Genomic DNA, 23568 nt, shown 5'->3' with positions numbered 1-23568 from the left:
GTTTTTTAAAAGTTTGTTTGTTTCATCATAAAGTACAGTTTATACAGTTCATGCACTTAGCCTACTTAAATATTATTTACTACTAAGTGATGATATACATGTACAATTTGAGACTAACACAAAACTTTATTTTTTTCAACGAGCCCCTTAAAACACACATTTAAGACTTTTTTATTCAGTGAAAATGAAAACGGTAAATGTTAAGACGCTGAATTGTAAGCTGAAACTACATTTCCCACAATGCTTTTCGCGAGGTATTAACAGTCCAGCTTCATGGCGAGTCGGATCTTAGTGGAGAGTTATGTGTGTGATGGAGTGCAGGAGGAAAAACTCAAGCCGATCGAACAGGTACCACAATACATCTGTCTGCGATGCAACCTTTACTCTATACACTTATAGAGATAAATGATAGGGAAAGCGTTTTACTCGGGTGCACCTCTCCCTGACGTTGCTGACCCACATCAAGCCAATTAATTATTTTTTGGCATGATATGGAACGGTTATTCATACTATGGAATACAACGTTTCATCGTTCTGATGATGAAAGAAAATTAATCATCATAAGAACATAAATCAGCATTGCGTTAGTTAACCCCCTTCCTTCCATCCTGCCCCAGATTCAGCAGGCGGCTGCTGCGCGCTAATGACGCTTTATTATTATAATGAACTATAGACTGAGGTCTCCCTCCTGACACGACATGTGTTCCCATTAGTGCATCATGGAGAGCTCACATCCTAACTGATCCCCAACCGAGATTCGACCTTTGAGATGACGATTTAATAGATTCGTGCATTAAAAAATATTGTGGTGTATAATGATTCTTTAATACCAGGTGGCATAACCTATATTTTAATTTAACACTCACACATTCTTTTTGTAAAATGTATAGCCCACATTATTATAGTTATATTTTACTTTTACATACGTTTTAGAGTGTAGATGGGGTGGCCAGCTCAGAATAAGAATACTTTTAGTATAACATACTACAACCTTTGATGTAAAATATTTACTTGAAGTATGCTGTGAGATTTTAAGTTCTCTATTTCAATAATTTAACAACACATTTGCATTGCAATAATTTAACAGCACATTTTATGATGTAAATTAATGGTCACATGGCATGTAATTAAAATGAAATGCTTTATCATATTTACTAAACGTTTTATTTTGATTGTTTTTATTTTAAAATGTATTTTACATGATTATTATTATTATTATTAAATAGTTCCCTCATGATGAAGCCCAAGATTTTGTGATCCCCAGTTTGGGAACCCTATATAGTAGCATATAAAAAGCCACAAAAAGCTATTTTGTATTTGTTTGTTCTGAGTAAAGTAAGTTTGCAATCTTACTTGTCTCCTCAAGAATTCAGGAAAAAATTACAGGAGATTATGTCTCTCATGAAATATGATTTCAAATAAGATTATTGCTATCCATTGGGTTTTGGTTCTATTTTTTTATAACTATTTTCAGCAGAGGAATTTTAAAAGAATTATCTGATATAAAACTAAAACTCTTAGTGGTTAAGCTTTCCTTTAGGCCCTCTCTGTCTCATGGTTCTATTAATACCTTCCATCCATGTCACCTGTAGAGCTGATCCTCTTATTCAATCAAGCCCACACACTGCGAGCGAGTTTCCAGATGCAAAGAAAAGTCGTTTTTCTATTTATTAAAAGGTTTCTCGAATACATTAGTCAGTGGTCAGCTAACATTCAAACTTCAAGGGTTACTCTGATAAATCAAAAGCAGATCTCAGTGTTTATCTACAGATCTGGTGCTTTCTTAGGGAAGACCTGTGTTCTGAGTGCTATGATGTCCGCCCTCTCTGTGACCCAGGCTTTGTGCTTCAGCTGTGATTATTAGCTGGTTTATCTGTGTTGGGCCGTTTGAGCTTCGATGAGAATGTGACCTTTATTGCTCATATGGAAGACAGCCGTGAAGACAGGTGTTTTAGCTGATATGAGCACGCTGCCCGGATACACAGGGGCCAGAATATCAGGCTGCTGGGCACTCCGTACAGATGGAGGGTAAGTTATTAAATGCACTGTTTAGTATTTAAAAGGTTAATTAAATGCCACTTTATCCACTTGTTTGAGTATAATCTGAACAGAGTGACATATGCAATTAAAGAGTACATCATTAAAATGGCTTAAAGTGCTGCAGCTGCTGTTTCCTTTAACCTTTTCGCTTAAAAGTGTTTATCGGGTTTATAGTCTAGATTTTGAGTCTGCTTTTTTTTTTTTTTTCAGGGCCCTATACATTTTTAAGACGTTATGTTTTTTGGCTATTACATTACCATAATATTAGCAGCACTTTTCTCTTTTGCTCTGTGTTGTTGAGCTGTTTTGAATGTGCTGTGACTGGCCTGATTTAGTCACTCACTCATGTTGATACAAAGAGTGAGAGGGACAGGTTGTGTATGACACTGACGCGATGCAGGTGGAAAGATCCCTTGGCTGCTGTTTTAAACCTGTTAAATAATTTCAGTTGATTTTTATGATTGAAAGCTTGTTCGTTTCAGTTTTAGTTTGTTTCACATACACCCACCATAGTTATTTTAGTAATATTTGCTGTATATACTATTATAGTGTTTCTACATTTGTATTAATTTTTAGAGTTTTAGTAATTTGCTTTTTCATTTATGTGCTTTATCGTTTATATTGGTTTTTGTTTTTATATTTAGCTTTCATTTATCTTTATTTTGGTTTTAGTTGTATTAATCTTAGTACTTAACGTATTTCATTTAATTTGAGATGGCAACATTTCTAATGTGTAATATTCAATTTTATTTCAGCCTTATTTCAGTTCATAACAAAGATTGGCAACACCTTATTTAAAGCCTTTATGTACAATGATTTATAAAAGTCGTTTTAATGCATTAATTATGCCTTGTAATGCACCTTATAATTGTACAATCTCATGAATAATTGTAACCACAGTTATTACATTATAACACTTATAAATTTGTTGTTACACTATGGATTTTAAATTTGGTTATAATTATTTACGACAACGACAAGATATAATGTATTACAACGTGTATTATGAATGATTATCATGCATTACACCTTTTAATGACACTTTATAATGCATTATACATAAAGGCTTTAAGTAAAGTGTTACCAAAGTTTTATTTTTTACTTTTTGTAGCATATCAATGACACCTGCTACTCACTGCCAGTTCATTTAGTAAGGCATTATTGCATTTGGCATTTATATCCTATAAACATAAAACAAGTTATAAAATATATGTTCATAATTATAATAAACTAGACAAAAAGAACACTAAAGAATTACTTTGTTTCTTGCACTTTGGATTTTGTTAAAATCAACTAATTTACTGTGGTTTATTTTTTATTAGTATTTGTTTTGCATGAAACATTATGGAATAAAAAAGGTTAAGTATGTAATTTACATAGCTCTTGTGGCACCAAATAAATAGCAAAAATAACTGTTGACAATAAGGTTTCCCAAACACTCCACCTGTATTCCATTGGTTGGACATACAGATTGCCCCACGCCAAACGTATCTCATTGGTTGAGCTGCTGTTTCTATGTTGGGCTGGTCAGACAGAGCACTGTTTTGATAGAAACACAGAGAAACAGTGTTCAAACTTTTTGGGAAAATCAACCTACAAATGTCTTGGTAACACTTTACAGTAAGGTGCCATTAGTTAATGTTATCTAACTGCATTAATTAAACAACGAGTGATATATTTAGATCAGGTCCAATAAATAATATTAACAGATAAAACATTTGATTTTAGAAATGTATTTAAATGTATTTAGGATGGTGACGAGTCTGCTTACAGACGAGAGGTTAAGGATCTGGCTGTCTGGCGCAGTCTTAACCTGGAGCTTAACACGCTCAAAACTGTGGAGATGATCGTGGACTTCAGGAGAAACCCCCCTGCTCTCCCCCCACTCACCATCATGAACAGCACTGTGACTGCAGTGGAGTCATTCAGATTCCTGGGCAGCACCATCTCTCAGGACCTAAAGTGGGACATTCACATTAACTCTATTGTCAAAAAGGCCCAGCAGAGGTTGTACTTCCTTCTCCAGCTGAGGAAGTTCAACCTGCCACAGGAGCTGCTGAAACAGTTCTACTCTGCCATTACTGAATCCATCCTCTGCACTTCAATAACTGTCTGGTTCAGCTCAGCTACCAAATCTGACCTCAGAAGACTACAGAGGGTAGTCCAGACTGCTGAGCGAATCATTGGTACAACCCTCCCCACTCTCCAAGAACTGTACTTATACAGAGTGAGCAAAAGGGCTGGTAAAATCACTCTGGACCCCTCACATCCAGCACACTCCCTCTTTGAACTGTTACCGTCTGGTCGACGCTACAGAGCTCTGAGCACCAGAACGACCAGACACAGAAACAGTTTCTTCCCTCAGGCAATCCATCTCATGAACACTTGAACTCTTAACAATAAATATGAAACACACAACACTATCATACTTTATTTTTTATTTAACACACATACTTATTACATTTCAAATTTGCACCTAACATACCTATACATACTGAATTGTCTATTTTGTATATTGTGTTTGTGCCATTTTGCATATTGTCCATTTTGTATATTTGTACATTATTTTTCTATTCTCTGTGTCCTGTCCTGTCGCTGTCATTCTGTCGCACTGTGGAGCTTCTGTAGCCAAATCAAATTAATGATAATGGCAATAAAGCTAATTCTGATTCTGATTCTTCTAAATGTTGGAATTAAGGTGAACCAAGATTACTAAAAACCAAAACAAGATTAAAACAATTCTCTTTTTTTGTTCCAGTGGAAGTGGTGAAGACTCTCTGGACAGACTCCTCCCTGCGGTCAGCACCTCTCGTAGGAAAAACAGCACTCTGGGTAAAACAGAACCTCCACTGCTCCGCACCGGCACACGTACCATCTACACAGCTGGCAGACCGCCCTGGTACAATGAACATGGAGCCCAGTTTAAAGAGGCCTTTGTTATTGGTACGAGTAGATGGAAACATAATGAATTTATACTGAACAGAAAAATATAATTCAAATAAGATACTTTCAATACTGGCTCAGTTTGTTCCCTATTAGGTTTTATTGTAGATTTGAGTTTAAATACTAAACCTGAATGATTGAATGAAGTAACCATGTTATTTCAGGTCTGTGTGGTGGCAGTGCCTCTGGAAAAACTACTGTAGCCAATAAAATCATTGAAGCTTTGGATGTTCCTTGGGTGGTTTTGCTGTCTATGGACTCATTCTATAAGGTGAGATGTTTGTGCTTGTGAGACGTTGAGTGTTGGTATCGAGTGTGAGATCTGAATGAGTGATTGGTCCACCATGTGACGTTAACCTGTTAAGTGCTTCTGAAAATCTTTATAATTTTGATAATACTCATAATGTGTATCTTTAACTAGTATTACAGGTGGTGCTATGAAGAACCAGTCAGAAACTACACTTCTGTATTTGTGCTGATCTACTACAGATAACTGGCTCTTAAGTTTGTTAGGAATCGGGCTGCCTTAGCTGTATATTGTATGGTTTTGAGTCACCACAAAGAACCTAAGACTTCATTAATTCAAGATTTGGACTAAACTTGTTGTGCTGTATGTTTTTTATTCACTAAAAGTAATTGGCTCTTCAGATACATTTGTTCAGGAATCAGACTACACTTGTCATGCTGTATGTTTTATTCACTTTTGTGTTCTTCAAAAAAATAACATTTCATATTTAGACAAACTATGACTTTTTTAATTTTATGTAGCTCTTAACATGTTTTTGCTAATACTAATATATTAACGACAGCCCCAGATGCCATGGTTTATGTGATCAGAATATAATAGCATCCCTTGCATTGCTGTTAAAGCACATATGGTGGTAGGGCAGGATATTGATCTTTCCAGTGTCTGTGTCGCCCCCACCTGTGATCAAACATGAAACCTTTATGTTATCCATCTGCAGGTTCTGTCTCCAGAGGAACAAGCTCGGGCTGCCCATAATGATTATAACTTTGACCATCCTGGAGCTTTCGACTTTGAGCTGCTTGTGACCACGCTGCGGAAACTTAAACAGGGAAAAAGTGTAAAAATCCCAGTCTATGACTTCACTACACATGGACGCCAGAAAGACTGGGTGAGTGTGTGTGGCAGATGTTTCACATATTTCCCAGATGTATATTAAAAATATATACCACAGATACAGTCATAATTTATAATAGTGATGGCTTGGAAAAGATTTCAGTTTGTTTGATGGTCTTTGCGTTTTCATTTCATACTCTTTCAGAAAAATGTTTATGGTGCCAGCGTCATTATCTTTGAAGGCATCTTGTCCTTTGCAGAAAAAGAGCTCTTGCAGGTATGATGAAATGTTTCGGTTTCTGAATGTTTAGTAAATGCAGATAAAAAATCAAAGCAAAGAAAATGATAAAAATATTTTGGTGATGAAGTAAGGGAGATGTTGATCCATCTTAATAACACTGCATGAAATCAATGTTTGACTTTTGTTGCTTTTAGCCCATAATGAATAGAATAGGAATAGGATTTATATGCTAATGTGCTTTTAGAAGTTGACAAAATCAATGCATTTAGAATTTTTCTATTTAGTTTATATTGATTACTAAAGTAATTACTAATATTGATTACTTAAATTGTGATCTTGGTTTGAGTGTAAAATATCTATGTCACTATATCCTACAACTGAAAGCATAATACTTCTTCTTCTTCTTTATTTCTCAGCTGATGGACATGAAGATTTTTGTAGATACAGATTCAGATATCCGGCTGGTACGGCGGCTGAGGAGGGACATCACAGAGAGAGGCCGGGACATTGAGGGGGTCATTAAACAATATAATAAATTTGTAAAACCAGCCTTCGAGCAGTACATCGAACCCACCATGAGACTTGCAGACATTGTAGTGCCACGTGGTGAGTTCAACATGCATGCATTGGTGCAGTGAATAATTGCAGTTTGCAGATATTACCATTATTTATTTCTCTCGTTCACACACAGGTGGAGGTAACATGGTGGCCATTGACCTGATCGTTCAGCATGTTCACAGCCAGCTAGAAGAGGTGAGTGAAAAAGGACATTATGATAGTGTCCTGTGAACTAATCTTATCCATAATCCAGACCAGGAGAAGTCATTCGCCTCTTTTTTGTGGTCACATTGGTAGTCTGCCCTAGACAAAACATTTGAAATGAAAAAAAAAAAAACTATTTTTAACAGCTTAGTTCATTATGTAAACCTGAGATGTTTTTTTTCTCCCAGTATCATCTCCATAAGGGGCATATGGCATCAGGGTTGCCAGGTCACCAAAACAAAACTAGCTCATTGACCAATCAAAAATATCCCAATAGCTCTTTTCCAAATTTCTAAACTCAAAATATGCCACTCCCATACCTAAAATACATATTTTACTGTCACTGTTAAGTGTTATACATCATTTCAACTTAAAAATCATAAACAGTTTGTTTTCATAAAGGAGCTCTCAGTGCCTCACCTTACAAAACTCATATAGCACTTTATCATTGGTAGAATATACACTAGGTAAAATATTACAAAACAAGGATTCCAGTCAAATACAATTTATAAAATATGCCAAACTCTGCCGCATGTTGAATAGATTGAAAGATTCTTCTTCAGCTTCAGCTTTCTTCACATTTCCACACAAAACAAACAGAAACGGTGCCCTCTGCCTGTGAATTTAGGGAAAATTAGGTAAACAATTGTCCTAGTGGTACTTACTCAAGAGACAGATGACTTCTCTCACACTCTCAGCCTCATTCTTTCTCTTTCACTGTTTCTCACTGATCTTTCATCTCTGTTCTATTGCATGCATTCTCTCGGCAGCGTGAGATTAGTGTCAGGTAGAGAAGTTTTCCTTTTTCTCACACACCCCCTCATACATAAACACAAATTTACAGTCTGTAAAAAAATTCACTTGTTTAAAATATATAAATATTATATAGCTATGCATATATATAGTTGGTCATGTTTTGTATGTTTGTGCATTTAAACAGGACTATAACCCATAACTATATTTTCAAATTAAGCCAAACTGCCCACTGCCCACATGGATCCTTTAGTGACAGTGTTAGAAATGTCATGGACCGGTGTACATGCAGCTTTCATTTGTATTTAAATCGTCTTTTTCTCTTAGACGGTGCGGATTTGCTTTATGTCTATGCTCTTTCATATGCACACACACACAGGGCGCTCCTGGCCACGGCCCATCAGTCCCAGCCACTTCCTCAGACTCTCAGTGTGTTGGAAAGCACACCACAGGTCCGTGGTCTCCACACCATCATCAGGTGAGTGTTATATGAATCAGTTCTCTGAAGCACATCAAAAGAAATGCTCGTTGTTGAAATGTGTTTTGGAATCCATTCATCTTTTCCGGCTGCCATTCAGAATTCCTCACATGTGTGAATCTGGCTAATGACTCACTGGTCTGCTTTACCCTATTCTCTGTGTCTTTATGTACTCCTCCTCAATTTTTCTGTTTGTTTTTAGGAACAAAGACACCAGCCGTGACGAGTTCATCTTCTACTCAAAGAGACTGATGCGGTTGCTTATTGAATATGCGCTGTCTTTCTTGCCCTCCGAGGTGTGTGGGTGTTTTTCTGTGTGTATGTGTGCCACTCAGTGTCTTTTTTGCCAAAGTTTGATATTAATGTGCGATCAAAGCTGAATTTGAGATTTCAACTATAACTAAGGCTTGATTAAAATTTTAATGGAATGAATTACATGAACTGTCAGTTATTAATCAAATTAATTGCTAATAATCACTCATATAGCAATACAATTTTTAATTGAGTTAAGTATATATGCCAGTTAATTAATCAAATGAGTAGTAATTAGCCACACATATATTAATAAAATGTCATTTGAAATAATTACATTAAATGGCAGTTAATTAATAAATTAATTTCTAATAATCACATACATAAATAAAAATGTTAATTGAATTGTTGATTAATCAAATGAATAGCAATAATTAAACACACTACAGTATGCAACTACAATTTCTTAATTAATCAAACTAATTGTAATGAATAACACTTTTATGATTATAAAATTTAATGGAATGAATTACATTAAATGCCAGCTAATTAATCAGCATACAAGTAATTTGGCACATTTAATCACTTTCTTTTTCATTATTTATAATTAATCATACTAAATTTGCCTGTTACTTTGAAAGTACTTTATAAAATAAATATTATTAATAAATGGTTTATGGTGAGGTATTAATGTAAATATGACTTGCCAAAAATATTTAATGAACTTTTGTCATCCCTTTTAATGAATACAGAGTGAAACATTTTCTTCTCTTCTCAGCTTTACTGTATGTATTATCACACAAATATATGTCCTTTTTACAGGCCTGTTTCGTCCAGACACCACAAGGCCAAGAGTATGAAGGCCACAGATTTAGTGGGAAAGGGGTAAATTTGTGTGTCTGTTCATTTTCAGTATTTAAACGTTCATTTCCACAATTAGGAATATTTTTCATCAAATATTTGATTGAAATCATATTGGTTTTGAAGCAGCACCTGTCCTTCTGTCACCTAGATCACAGGTGTGTCCGTTCTTCAGGCCGGGGAGACCATGGAACCTGCTCTGAGAGCCGTGTGCAAAGACGTCCGTATTGGCAAGATTCTGATCCAGACTAATCTAGATTCAGGAGAACCAGAGGTAACACAGACCTCAAATCACTGCACATAATATCAGTAACAGATTGAAAATGCAATGAAGCCTTCTAGCTTATTTTAGCTACTGTAAGAAAGATCTTACTAATAAATAATAAATCCCACTTTGGCTAGGAACTTTTTATATTAAAAAAATGATAATTATCAGTTATTTTCTCGGCTCTTCTCAAACCCTATATGTCCGTTTTGCCTGTTGGTCTCTGTCTCCGTGGTAACAGAGATCTCCTGACTCCTCAGTTTCATTCTTTTTGGTGGCTGTGGTTCCCTCTTTCTCACTTCGTTTCCGTGGTAACTAAGACTCCCCCCCCCCCCCCCCCCCTCCATTTAGCTGCACTACCTGCGACTGCCCAGAGACATCAGTGAGGACCATGTGATATTGATGGACAGTACCGTTTCCACAGGAGCGGCAGCCATGATGGCAGTGAGGGTGTTGCTGGTATGTGGCTATCGACCTCATTCATTCCACAGCGTACAAACAAACAGTACAAACCCAGAATGGCTGTGCAGTCCACACAATTTTACACAAAGTGTATTTGACTGTCTTCTCTGGCAATAAAGTAATGAGATGCCACAATTCATTGTGAAAATGATACATTTGTTGAATGTGAGTGTATGTATACACAGGACCATGATGTCCAGGAAGACAAGATTGTGTTGGTGTCTCTGCTGATGGCGGAGTTGGGTGTTCACTCAGTGGCTTACGCTTTCCCTCGTGTCAAAATCATCACCACTGCTGTGGACAAGAGTCTAGATGACCTCCTTCATGTCATTCCAGGCATAGGTGAGTTTTCCTGACATAGATAAACTACCTTTCAAAAAATTGTAGCCAGTAAGTTTTTTTTTTTTTTAAATAAAGAATTTAATACTTTTATTTAGCAAGGATGTAAAAGTGGAAATAAATGCATTTACAATTTATTGTACAGTTCAAATAAATTGTTTTTTTTTTTAACTGTTTTCAAAATGTATAATAAAAGAAATGTTTTTTGAGCTGCAAATTAGATTAATTTCTGAAGGATCATGTGACACTGAAGAAAATTCAACTTTGTTATTACAAAGACAACTTACATTTAAAAATATATTAAATAGAAACTGTTATTTTAAATTGTAATAATATTCCACAGTATTTTTGTTTTACTGTGTTTTTGATCAAATAAATTCAGCATGTGTAAGCATAAGAGACATCTTTCAAAAACATTTACCACATTTACATTCATTAACACAATCTAACAATGAAAAATACTTCTATAGTCTTTATTAATCTTACCGCTAATTAATAATGTTATGTTAAAGGGATAGTTCACCCAAACATGAAAAGTCTGTCATTAATTACTCACCCTCATGTCGTTCCAAACCTGTAAGACCTTCGTTCATCTTCGGAACACAAATTAAGATATTTCTGATGAAATCAGAGAGCTTTCTTACGAGTTTGGAACAACATGAGGGTGATTAATTAATGACAGCATTTTCATTTTTGAGTGAACTATTCCTTAAGTTATATTTGTTCATATTTAATGGACTAATACATTTAATGAGCCAATATAAACTAACAATTAACAGTTATATTTTATTAAGTAATGTTAACAAAGATTAATAAATATTGTAATCAAATGTATTGCTCATTGTTAGTTAATGTTAGTAAATGCATGAACTTAAATGAACTTATTAAATGAAGTAAATTAATTAGTAAATGAACTTAATAAATGCAGGACTCTTATTGTCAAATACCAAAATGTCTTACTGACCCCAAAAATTTAAATGGTAGTGTATCTAAATATAAGAAGGAAACAAACCCTACACTATGTACTGAAATCTTGTGGGTGTGTATTTGCTGTCATTGAAGGAGACTTTGGTGACCGTTACTTTGGGACAGATGGGTCTTCATCATGGAGTGATGAAGAACAGCAAGAACCACATAGCTGCTCATCAGAGGTTTGACCCGTTGTTCAAGCGATTCAGGCAGCTGTGAATAGCGAGGATCAACACTTACTGTAATTTCATAAAACCAGCCAGGAACAACAATAGATTTGCAAGCACACTCATGAGGTGCAGTATTTTGTAGCACTTCGTTTCATGACTGTATGTTCATGATAGGATCTAGTTGTAAACATATATGTTACATTTTATGTTTTACTGTGGAGTATTGTTTGTTCCTTAAACACTGTCATGATAGTTCAAACTAGACATTTACACATTCAACATAAAATATTTTTTTAAAACACTTGATAATGCAACAGAGACGTTTCTGTTTGATCATTCTTGAGGCAGCTCCAAAAGAGCAGGTTGGAAGAGTTTTTTTCCCACATGTACTGCTGCAGCATTAACACCAGGGGGCAGTACTTCACTCCTCCTGTTTCACTGTGATTTTGCAGGTTCAGTAAGGACATTCAAAATCCAACTATGGAACTATAATGCAATTGGGGAAAATTTGTTGTTCACTCAAGAGTTTAGAGACAATTGAGCTAAAATGTTTCTATAATCTTAAAACATCAGAAGAAGACCTTGACCAAACCATGACCTTAGTAGCTTAATAGAATAATGATTAGAGTGAACTCGAGGTGATTTTGTTGAGAAACCCTGAGAGGAAACAAGTGCACATATACTAGATACCTCTGGGTGAAGGTGAAGGGGTCTTCACTAAGAGGAACTTGAAAAAATTGCTATTGCAATGGAATAATGAATGACCAAGTACAGGAAAATTGTAGAGATAGTTAGAAGTTGTTACAAGGAAAAAGCTAAAAAGATAGCTGTATTCTGTATGTATGACTCGTGTATGATAATGTTCTTCCAAATATGATTTGATAATTCACACGAGTGTTTAAAGGGTTAGTTTGCCCAAAAATGAAAATTAGCCCATGATTTACTCACCCTTAAGCCATCCTAAGAGTACAGGTACATCTCAAAAAATTAGAATATCGTGAAAAAGGTCAATATTTTTTGTCACTCATTTCAGAAAGTGAAACCCATATATTATATAGATTCATTACACATAGAGTGAAATATTTCAAGCCTTTTTTTTCTTGAAACTTTGATGATTATGGCTTACAGATAAAGAAAACCCAAAATTCTGTGTCTCAGAAAATTTTAATATTACATAAGATCAATTAAAAAAAGGATATTTTAAACAGAAATATGTATGTTAATGTTAATTTCTATGCACTCAATACTTGGTTGGGCCTCCTTTTGCATGAATTACTGCATCAATGCGGCATGGCATGGAGGCAACCAGCCTGTGGCACTGCTCAGGTGGTATGGAAGTCCAGGTTGCTTTGATAGCGGCCTTCGGGTCATCTGCATTGTTGGGTCTGGTGTCTCTCATCTTCCTCTTGAGGTTCAGGTCAGGCGAGTTTGCTGGCCAGTCAAGCACAGTAACACCATGGTCATTGAACCAGCTTTTGGTACCTTCTTCAGTGTGGGTAGGTGCCACATTCTGCTGGAAAATGAAAACAGCATGTCCATAAAGCTTGTCAGCAGAAGAAAGCATAAAGTGCTTTAAAATTTCCTGGTAGATGGCTGCTTTGACTGTGGACTTCAGAAAACACAGTGGACCAACACCAGCAGATGACATGGCAGCCCAAATCATCACTGACTGTGGAAACTTCACACTGGACTTCAAGCAACATGGATTCTGTGCCTCTCCACTCTTCCTCCAGACTCTGGGGCCTTGATTTCCAAATTAAATGCAAAATGTACTTTCATCTGAAAAGAGGACTTTGGACCACTGAGCAACAGTCCAGTTCTTTTTCTCCACAGCCCAGGTAAGTCGCTCTGGTTCAGAAGTAGCTTGGTAGCCCTTTTCCTGAAGATGTCTGAGCATGGTGACTCTTGATGCACTGACTCCAGCTTCAGTCCACTCCTTGTGAAGCTCTCCAAAGTGTTTGAATCAGCTTTCATCCCTGTTGCTTGTGCACCTTTTCCTACCCAAATTCTTCCTTCCAGTCAACTTTGCATTTAATATGCTTTGATACAGCACTCTGTAAACAGCCACACCCTTCGGTAATGACCCTCTGTGACTTACCCTCTTTGTGGAGGGCGTCAATGTTTGTCATCTGGATCATTGCCAAGTCAGCATTCTTCCCCATTATTGTGTTTTCAAAGAACAAGTGATACCCGGAATTTATACTGTAGGGATGGTCATTTATTGAAACTCAAATGTAAATATTCTAATATTTTGAGATTGATTTTTTGACTTTCACTCTAATCATCAAAATTAAAACAACAAAAAAAAACTTTTGAAATGTTTTCCTTTACATCTAAAATATATGAAAGTTTCACTTTTTGAAATAAGTTACAAGAAAAAATGAACTTTTTCACGATATTCAAATTTTTTGACATGTACCTGTATATGACTTTCTTCTTTCAGACAAATCCAGTCGGAGTTAAAATAAAAATTGTCCTAGTTCTTCCAAGCTTGAAAATGCCAGTGAATGGGTGATTGTTCTCAACAGTCCAAAAGTAGTCAAATAAAGCACATCAATCCATAATAAAAACGCGCCTCATAAGGCTTCGGGGGGTGAATATAGGCCTCCTGTAGTGAATCGATCCATATTTAAAACGTGATAAACACTTTTCTCTCACTTCCAGTAACTGTCATACGCACATTCACAATTGAATGCAGTTCCGGCAGATGATGTAAGACGTATGTGTTGCGCATGTGCCGGTGAGAGGTGACGAACACAGGAGAGCACAAAACAAAATGGCAGTGACAAATTAGAAGCACAAAACAAGGATTTGTAAAGAAAAATTAAATAGGATTTCGATACAAGCCAAGAGGAGACTGGGTTTCCTTTGCTGAAGTAAGGAAACTTTGCTTCTTTTGCTCCTGTAAACAAACGTTGGTTCTCGGGAGACTAGCATGCTCACACCAACGCATGAGCTACGCATACACCTTAAGTCATCCGCCCAGAACGGCTTCCACGTACGACAGTTACCAGAAGTAACAGAAAACTGTATATAATGTTTTAAATATGAATATTTTTATTACAAAACCGCACCGATTCGCTATAGGAGGCCTTTATTCATCCCCTGGAGCCTTGTGAGGCACATTTTATTATGGATGGATGCACTTTACCTGGTTTCTTTTGGACTGTTGACAAAAACACCCATTCACTGCCATTATAAAACTTGAAAGAGCCAGGACGTTTTTTAATATAACTCCGATTGGATTCTTCTGAAAGAAGAAAGTCATATACACCTAGGATGGCTTGATGGTGTGTAAATGATGGGATAATTTTCATTCTTGGGTGAACTAACCCTTTAAGGACAAAAACCTGACTTGTTTTTTAATAATTCAACAGCACGTGGGCAAATATTTTCCTGATATATTTGTAAATATCTGGCATAATGAGTTGCAATGCCTTTTTATGGTTTAATGTTAAAGACAAACAGCACTTGATTCTTATTGATGGGGCTCTGGGAGTACATAAGACAAAACAGTTTGGAAACACTGCATAAAAAAAATAATTCTCCACATTTTGAAATGGCAGAACAATACATGTTACATAGTATAAGAAAATAAACTAATGTACCATTCCCCAAAAAATATTTAATAATGTGAATACTTTTTTGCAGGCACTGTACAAGGCTGACATTGTAGACTCCTATAGAAACTATGCTGCACTCTCACTTGAGTTGCTACAACAGGCAGACCCTTTCTCCAGTGCTCTGAAACATGGGTGACATCTTGACTTAGCAGAGCTCCTCATACATGCTGGATTCGCCTAGACAACAAACTGGTCTGCAACTGCAGCCTCAAGGTTAACCTGTTACTACGGAAACAAGTCAGCCAATAAAAAAACAGCAGACGGTTGCTATGTTGACTGCACCCTTTTTGTTTTAAGGATGACCTATTTTTTTTTTTCCAGAGCAAGTCAGATGCACGCTTGTGACACTCTCACACAAACACACACAGGGACACAGTAAGAGAGGTAGGAAAGCAGGTTACACTTTTACAGTTCATACGTTCTCGTAGAGGATTTGAATGAAAAAGAAAAAATCTTATGACCTCCTCCATCTGTTTGTAATATAATCTCACTGTGAAATGCGATGAGATTTTGTCTCAATGGAGGGGAATTCTTAAATACCATACCATGACAGTGAAGCAGTTGTCATAGGTACAGCACAGTGAAAGGCTGATGTGACTGCAGCTTCAGTGGCTAATTAGGGTAAACAAAGAACTCTAATGCAATCCCTCATCTACCTGAGTGTATAAACTAATCAAAGCTGCTTAATCAGAGCCTAATCACATCCAGATTTAGAATGAGAAATGTCCTCTGGAATATTTGCTGAACCTTTTGCATTGATGCCTACAGACATCACAAAATGCAAATCTAACACAGGCGCGCATCTGTTTCTTTTCTAAGTCAGTAAGTCAGAGGAGCAAGACTTGCCTATGTTAGATCTCACGTCTGTGAACGTCTTTGTTGATGTAAAAATCCATTGTTCTTTTAAATAACCTTATTAATACTGAACTAAGAAATATTTTGTTCAGGTTTAGTTCCTCTTTTGCCATCCAGAGACATAAATATTTACTGCAAACAAATCTGATCTGTTCATTAAATTTTTTTTAACAAGCAAAACATCTGAAATCTGATTAAAATGAGAATTTCAATTCATCTTGGTATGGGTGATCAGATCAGATTTCATGTTTTTTCAAAAAAAATCTCACGTTTTCACCTTTGCAGGTTCATAGCCCTCACTTAGCTGTGGTACTTGCAAATAAATATAGCATATTCCACCCTTTCTGATTTTTAAAGCTGTTGTCTGTTATGTTCAGATGTGGGTACTGCACTCTTGAAAAAGCCTTAGAGAAACATCCATTACTGAAATATTTTGCATGGTTTTTGTGTTGTTACTCAGCCAACCATGTGGACGCACAATTATCATATAAATCCAAAGTTCTGTCATGAAACTCTAGATGGCGTAGTCTGATAGATCTAACTCAATCTGACATAAAGACATTATCACATGTTGCAGCTGATTGGTTCATTTTGTATCAGCAGCCAATGAGCTTGCTGCTCAGCATTCAAATACTTTGCTAGTGCTTGCTGTAGCAATTGCAGCACGCTTCAGAAACCCTTCACCTTCCCCAGCTCCACCTGTATAGATATGCTATGGGGTAATTAATGTATGCTTTATATGGGGGTTATTTATATGTGCAGCAGCAGTATTTCTTACATGTTCACAGCAGCATGTTGTGGATGTATTCGCAGTAGCACGTTTTGGTACTTGCTCTGCTGCAGCAGCATATCAGATCTATTCCACCGAGACGAAAAACATTAACATTTTCATGTACATTACCAAACCCTACGAGAGTTGTCGTGATAGAACTATATTGAGCACTACAAGTGTGTTTAGCAAAAAAAAAAGGTTCCTGTAAGTGTCCACCACAATCTCAAGGCAAATCGTAAGTATTTCAAACTATACTTCATATGAATTCTTACAATCTCATTCTTAAATTTTCATATGATCTGCTTGCATGTACTTGATAATTAGGTTTAGAGGTTGGGTTGGGGCAAACATTCATGCTTACTTTTTTCAAAAGTGTACGTTTTTGTACAGATTGCATCATACAAATTCATATGTAATTGCCACCTTGTAAAATTATTACATTTTGTGAGATCGGATTGTCTGAGCACTTAGTGGTATGTCTCTTTAGAGAATTAATAAATGTCTTATTGCGAGCGAGAAAACACTATGTAAATGCTATATGCTTTGTGTTTTTTGAAGTGCTACTTTATTTAAAAAAGTATAAACTTGACCCGACATTTTATGAATAGTCATTTTGATATAAAAACATTACAATCTTTTGCACATTAGTACTTAATTACACAGCTTTAATACACACCACCCTGTTGTTTGATAAGCAAACGCACAACATTAGCTGCCACACTAAACTCAACTGGTCTTTGAGATACACAGTATAGCTAAAATTATGTGGAAAACAAAAAAATCCCAAAGCACATAATCAAAACTCACACAGATACTGCTGAGATAATTTTTCACCAGAGAAAAATCATTCCAAAAGGACAACCAGAAAGAAACAAATACTTTCAGAAACACCAAGAGCAAATTCCCTGCCCCCATTTTCTTCTGTAATTCTTCTTGTAACATATTTACAACATTGCACCAACATTTGATAGCAACGAGGGCTTCGACAAGCAGTTTGATTATATTTAGTTGACCTGAGCCCCTTTTTGTGTGCTCCAGCCATTTGGGATAATTTAATCCAGATCACATTAGCATCAGATTCAAAGACACCAAGAGACAGCGGCTATACTCCACATATCATAGATATTTTGACATTGTCCACTGGTGAAACTTGTCACTATCTGGCCATAAAACCCCAAACCCCCCTCCCATAGACTTACAGGGCAACATACACTACTTTTAAATCGCTTAGTCATTGTACCTCTTTTGTTTGTTTTTTAAAATCTCCCATTATTTTCATATAACATACAGGAGATTTTTGCAACAATCTAATGTATGTGATTCCATTCAATCTGATCTGGACATACATGGACATCCTGACTGCTTCTGAAATGATGGGGGAAAGGGATTGTCTATGATACATTTCTTCTGACCAATTGTGCTATATTCCTAACTGTCCAGTTTTTTATTTAGAGAGTCCTCCTCGAGTCCTCATTGGTCTCCCTCAGTCCTGAAGTGATTCACTTTGTGCTCTTTCTCAGATGAAGAAAAAGGCATATTAATCAAACAATCCACCGACAACAGCAAGAAATAAACCATTCTCTTATACCACAGGACAGTGCTAGTTTCACTTTTCTTTCTTTTCTTTTTTTATCCCTTTACAAGGGTATTTTTTCTTGAAAGCATGCATCTTTTTAATCAGGCAAAGTGCATAAACAGTATTGACAAAGAAAAACACTTACTTTACCGCACTGAAGTGCTGTGGTGACTTATGTGACAGTTTGAATTGATGTATGACCAAAAACAAGAAAATAACTTGAAAAGACATTGGGGGTCTCTTGTGATATCGTAACATTTTGTGTGCAGTTATTTAATATTTTTGTTCACTGTCCCTGAGCTTTTGCTAATTCTCACCATGATCTTGCTTTATTGACAATTGCAATTTACCATCTATTACTTTTAACAGATTTTAAATCTAGTACTCTTCAATTTCAGAAGGGCACTGTCTCAGACAGACGACATGCTAAGCATGAGATATTTGTGCTTAATAAGAAAATACTTTCTTGGTGTACAGGATCCGTTTGACCAATCGAATTAGAATCTTTATTTTAGCTCTAAAATTAAGATTCATTTTTTACATAATAGAGGCTTCGACTTTACAAAAATAGGGCCATGTGTTTCCTAAAGCTTTTAGGCAATAGATAGCTTTTAGCCATTTTAAAATAGGATCAACTCTTCTATGAACAGATTAAATAAAGGCTTTTGTCAATATATGATATTTTGCGTGGCAATAGCCTTTGATTGGCTTTCTAATAAAGCTCAGTTTCTGTATATTCATTTTTTGTTTTAAACTGGTACTTTGCTGAGGGTATCTACCAAATTATTACTTTTTCGTCTTTTCAGAGGGCCACGGGAAAACAATTAAACTGTGCTTCTTAAGTTACTTTTGTAATAGACTTGTGCTCTATTTTTTCTACTTTGGGATTTTCTAGGCATCAAATTCAAGTTTGACCCGCAATTCCGATGGTCACTTTGTCCTTAACTACAGCATGTAATGACAAAAAACAAGAATTTCCTCTATAGGAATGCTACTGTCGGGTGTGATATGTTGTGTCTGTTGGGATATGTCGTGGCTGGTGACTATTTTTCTTCTTCGTTATGGAGGCATGTGACTAGGCGAAATTATTTCATTTGGATTTTCACGTAAGCATTCTATCGTTTTGTGCTGCGAGAATACTGACCTTTAACTAGACTTACAAAACTCAATTAATGCTCAACTAATACTTGGAACCCATGTAAAATATATAGCAGTGGCACAATGCGTGTATCCCATTGGGTTACGACACACTCACATGTCCCCATTCAAGATTCAAGCCCCAAGAAAGGAAAGTTCCCTTCCCCAGAGCACCCCCTACAGGCCAGTGACATACATCTCCATGCCGTCATTAAAAGTAAAGATGGTGGTTGTGCTGGAGGTGGCCGAGCCCTGCTTCAGGTCAGGGATGCTCTCATACAGGCTCTCCCCGGGAATTAGCATTGTTTTGGCTGGGAGATGCTGCAGTTTGGGGGTCTGCTGGGGGGGTGGAGGGGGTGGCGGTGGTTGTTGCAAGGGTTGCTGGGGCCGCTTCCGCTTGGGCCGCAAAGTGGCACTGGCATTGGGTGGAGGCCTGTCACGCCTCCAGCCTCCCCCACCCTCCATGGTCTCGTAAGCTAGGTCTGTTTCCTCAGTGCTGATGGCTTCGTAGCAGTGGTCCTCCATACAGCCAGGTGGTGCTCTCGTGCTTTTGCCCTCCTGTGGGGCCCACGTTTGGGGTTTTACTACCACACTGAAACCCCCGTCACGCTCACCGCGGTCACCTCTAGCCAAGGTCCTATAGCCACTGATGTCCCTCGTGGCGGTGGGCGAGCCAGGCATGCCTCGCTTCTTTTTGCTCGGTTTGCAGACTTTCGAATACATCTCTGTGAGCTACATGATAATAGAGAGACAAACCATCTGAAACATATTCATGAGTGGAAAATCTGTGTATATTTCTTATACTCCAAAAGTTTGCTTTTCCAGTTCCCGCTGTCTGATATGGAACAAAAACAATTCGGCCTATTAAGAATACACATTTGTGGGTTTACAGCTGCCTCTGGTCAACTCTGAAATAGTGTTTATGGGTAAGCAAGTACTCTGGGATCATTCACAGATAATGTTTCAAGAATGTATAATACCTAGAAGACATTTTGACTGCATAGAATGAGAAATAGAGGATGTATCTCAGGACTGTGTAAAACTAAATGCACACTCACCCCTGCTGCAGATGCTGCCATATTCTCTCCCTCATGAGAGCTCAGAATACCCATCTGCTTGTGCTGAAAGATGATGTCATCATCTTCCGGAGGTTTCCATATGTACTGTTCTCCATTTCCTATAAACACTGCCTCCTGATATATTAAAAACAATTGACTAGAATAAATATTACCTTTTAAGGGCCCATCTTAAACAATATACACTGGAGAATAGAGCTGAGTAGAACAGCATCAACAATGCCCTCAAAGGGCAGTTCAGGGGTTTAAAGCAATAGTTTTTAAAAGAATGGTTCACCCATAAAATGAATTCTTTTATCATTTACTCACCCTTATGTGGTTTAAAATCAGTATGAGTTTATTTCTTCTGCGGAAGACTAAAAAGCAGCCTGAAAATACCATAAAATTGTCCATACATCCTGTGTGCAATATTTAGTGTACTTGATGTCTTTGTGTGATTAGTATTAGTCACTGATAAAAGTCACATCCAAGAACTGGATGAGTCCAATTTGTGAACAAAGCATTCAGACTGGTTTTGTAAAACTGCAATGAAGTGAAAACAACAGCCAGTTTTTAAAGAGATTCGCTGTTTCTGACATAAGCGAATAAAAATAATATTTTCCGAAGACAAGATCATCGTGATTATCTGTTCTGTCATAAGCGACAAGAGCAAATCAAATAACTGGATACAAACGTACTGACAAGGTCAGAGCAGTGTGATGGCCAGCTTGTCCCTAGACATGGTTCTTATAACTTTTACCTGAGAAGATTTTGCTGCTTCATTTCATTTTTTGCTGCTTCAAGATTAACTTTTCCCTTCTTTATTCTTTATAATCCGAGAATGCGGCGACACATACCCAGGGTTTCGCTGTCTAGATCAGGGATAGGCAACGTCGGTCCTGGAGTGCCGATGTCCTGCAGAGTTTAGCTCCAACCTTCAAAAAAAAACCTCACCTGCCTGTAGCCCTAGTCATTCTGAAGACCTTAATTAGCTTGTTCAGGTGTGTTTGATTAGGGTTGGAGCTAAACTCTGCAGGAAAGCGGCACTCCAGGACCGACGTTGCTTATCCCTGATCTAAACGGTCCAGTGAAGTAGCTTATAGTTTGAAAGGCTGCGTGTTCGCCTGTATGCATACGCTGAGCCGCTTTAGACAGTGCACCAGTAGTGCTTCAACGGACGAAAACGCTCTCGGTTACTTGCATAATTTCGGTTCCCTGAGATGAGGGAATGAGACATTGCTATGGGAAATACCCTTTCCTCAAATACTTCTGAAGCCTTATTGAATCACACCAGTGAAACTGGCCAATGGCGTTCAAGTGTGCAAAATATGAGCGGGAATCACACTCTATATAAGGTAGCGCTTGTACGTCATCCATTCACAATCTTGACTGAAGCAACTTGCATTCTAAGATCCTGAGCTAGGTGACACGGCAATAAGAGCAATGTCTCCTTCCCTCACCTCAGGGAACCGAGGTTACGTAAGTAACCGAGAGCGTTCCCTTTCGATTCGGTCACTCTACATTGAATTTATTTATTAGGATTAACCCCTTGAGATGTACCATCTCGTTTTCGAGGGGGTCCCACAATGTATCACAATCACAACATAGTAACAAAAAACAAAACAAAACACATCCATAAACAGCACCAAACAACAAAACACAAACATTAATTGAAAAAAAGCACCACAGCATTAAAAAATAACTAGTAACAAATATGAAACAAAACATAATACAAAATAAAAAAAGTGTATCTGATCACAGCATAAGCCAAAAAAATTTTTTTTTAAAAATAATAAAAAAAAAAAAAAATATATATATATATATATATATAAAAATCCATATCATCTTCAAAAATAACATGCACAATCCAAAGTCAAATAGAATAACAGAGTTTGCTTAAACATCTTAAATGATGTAATAGATTGAATTATTACAGGTAAATTATTCCAGTCTATTGGACGTTTAAACATGAAAGCTCTTTTACCAATGGGGTTTTTTGACATGAGGAAAAAAAAGAGGTCTGAACAGAATGCCTAACTTGATAATTTAAAAGTAATAAAATAAAAGGTACAAAGTATTGTTGTAAATAACTAGGATATTTAAAATGAACACATTTGAATATAAATTGAAGCCAGTGAATATGTCGTCTGGTATGCAAAGATGGCCACTGAAGTGCATCATACATTATACAATGATGAGTATAAAAAGAACACCCCAAAACAAATCTGCAAAGTCTATTATATGCTGTGTTAAGAAGAGCAAAATCTAATAAACAACATCACAATAATCAAGGATTGGAAGTATAAGTTGAGAGGCAAGTTTCTTACGAACACTGTAAGAAAAACAATTTCTAGATCGATTTAAAGTACTAATACCAAAATTGATTTTATGTAAGATATGATTAATATGTGATTTAAATGAAAGTTCAGAATCGAGCCATTCTCCAAGATATTTAATAGTATCAACTTTATGCAAAGAAATGCCATCTTTACATAATATAGCAAAGGAACAACTTTTGGATTTAAGTTTCTGTCTAGAACCAAAAATCATAATATAAGACTTAGTTTTATTAAGCACTAATTTATTATCCAAAAGCCAATCTTGTAAAATATTAAAATCATACTGAAGAGATAACTGAATATGTAAAATATCAGATGCATATATCTAATAATATATCTAGGAAGGAAGATGGCAGCGCGATCAGACGCAGCGGCTGCTCCGGGCTAGGCTAAGAGCTAACCCCACAAGACCAGCTCTTCCAACACTCATGCTCTCAAACGTTCGCTCTCTGGAAAACAAACTGGACTTAATTCAACTCAGTCGGTCTACACAGCATGAGGCAAGGGATTGTTGTGTGTTTGTTTTCACCGAAACATGGCTAAACGACAACATCCCGGACTCCGCCATTCAGCAGCACGGGCTAACCAGCTTCCG

At 36.8% G+C, this 23568-nt stretch overlaps 2 protein-coding genes across 3 annotated transcripts in view; one reads left to right on the top strand and one right to left on the bottom strand.

The window, feature by feature from the left end:
* The first annotated feature begins 251 nt into the window (after nucleotides 1–251).
* On the top strand, nucleotides 252–11928 carry LOC306849388 (uridine-cytidine kinase-like 1). Of its 2 annotated transcripts, none has more exons than XM_079384358.1 (14): nucleotides 252–348; nucleotides 4799–4983; nucleotides 5148–5254; nucleotides 5949–6119; nucleotides 6270–6341; nucleotides 6722–6911; nucleotides 6997–7090; nucleotides 8200–8298; nucleotides 8501–8594; nucleotides 9373–9435; nucleotides 9563–9685; nucleotides 10028–10135; nucleotides 10324–10480; nucleotides 11540–11928. In XM_079384358.1, exons 1-14 carry the CDS (start codon nucleotides 302–304, stop codon nucleotides 11632–11634), a joined length of 1605 nt encoding a protein of 534 aa, XP_079240484.1. In that variant the 5' UTR covers nucleotides 252–301; the 3' UTR covers nucleotides 11635–11928. The 2 variants fall into 2 exon arrangements, with proteins under 2 accessions (XP_079240484.1, XP_079240483.1); XM_079384357.1 differs by lacking the exon at nucleotides 252–348 and adding an exon at nucleotides 1620–2028.
* Nucleotides 11929–18523: 6595 nt separating this feature from the next.
* The window catches only part of LOC306849801 (uncharacterized protein), a 38424-nt gene continuing 33379 nt past the window's right edge, over nucleotides 18524–23568 (bottom strand). Inside the window, exons 6-7 of the mRNA XM_079385122.1 lie at nucleotides 20638–20772; nucleotides 18524–20311 (exon numbers count right to left, since the gene is read on the bottom strand). Coding sequence (XP_079241248.1) covers nucleotides 19757–20311; nucleotides 20638–20772 — 690 coding nt within the window. The 3' untranslated portion in view covers nucleotides 18524–19756. The remainder of the gene's footprint in view (nucleotides 20312–20637; nucleotides 20773–23568) is intronic.

Source organism: Barbus barbus (assembly GCF_936440315.1).
Source record: "Barbus barbus genome assembly, chromosome: 29".
Classification (NCBI taxonomy): domain Eukaryota; kingdom Metazoa; phylum Chordata; class Actinopteri; order Cypriniformes; family Cyprinidae; genus Barbus; species Barbus barbus.
The sequence above is the reverse complement of the archived record's forward strand: the minus strand, read 5'-3'. Positions and strand labels throughout refer to the sequence as shown.

Coding starts and splice junctions, on each gene's coding strand:
- LOC306849388 (XM_079384357.1), top strand. CDS start 1,961: ATGAGCACGCTGCCCGGATACACAGGGGCCAGAATATCAGGCTGCTGG. Junction 8,299..8,500: donor GGTCTCCACACCATCATCAG/GTGAGTGTTATA, acceptor GTTTGTTTTTAG/GAACAAAGACACCAGCCGTG. Junction 10,136..10,323: donor TGGCAGTGAGGGTGTTGCTG/GTATGTGGCTAT, acceptor ATGTATACACAG/GACCATGATGTCCAGGAAGA.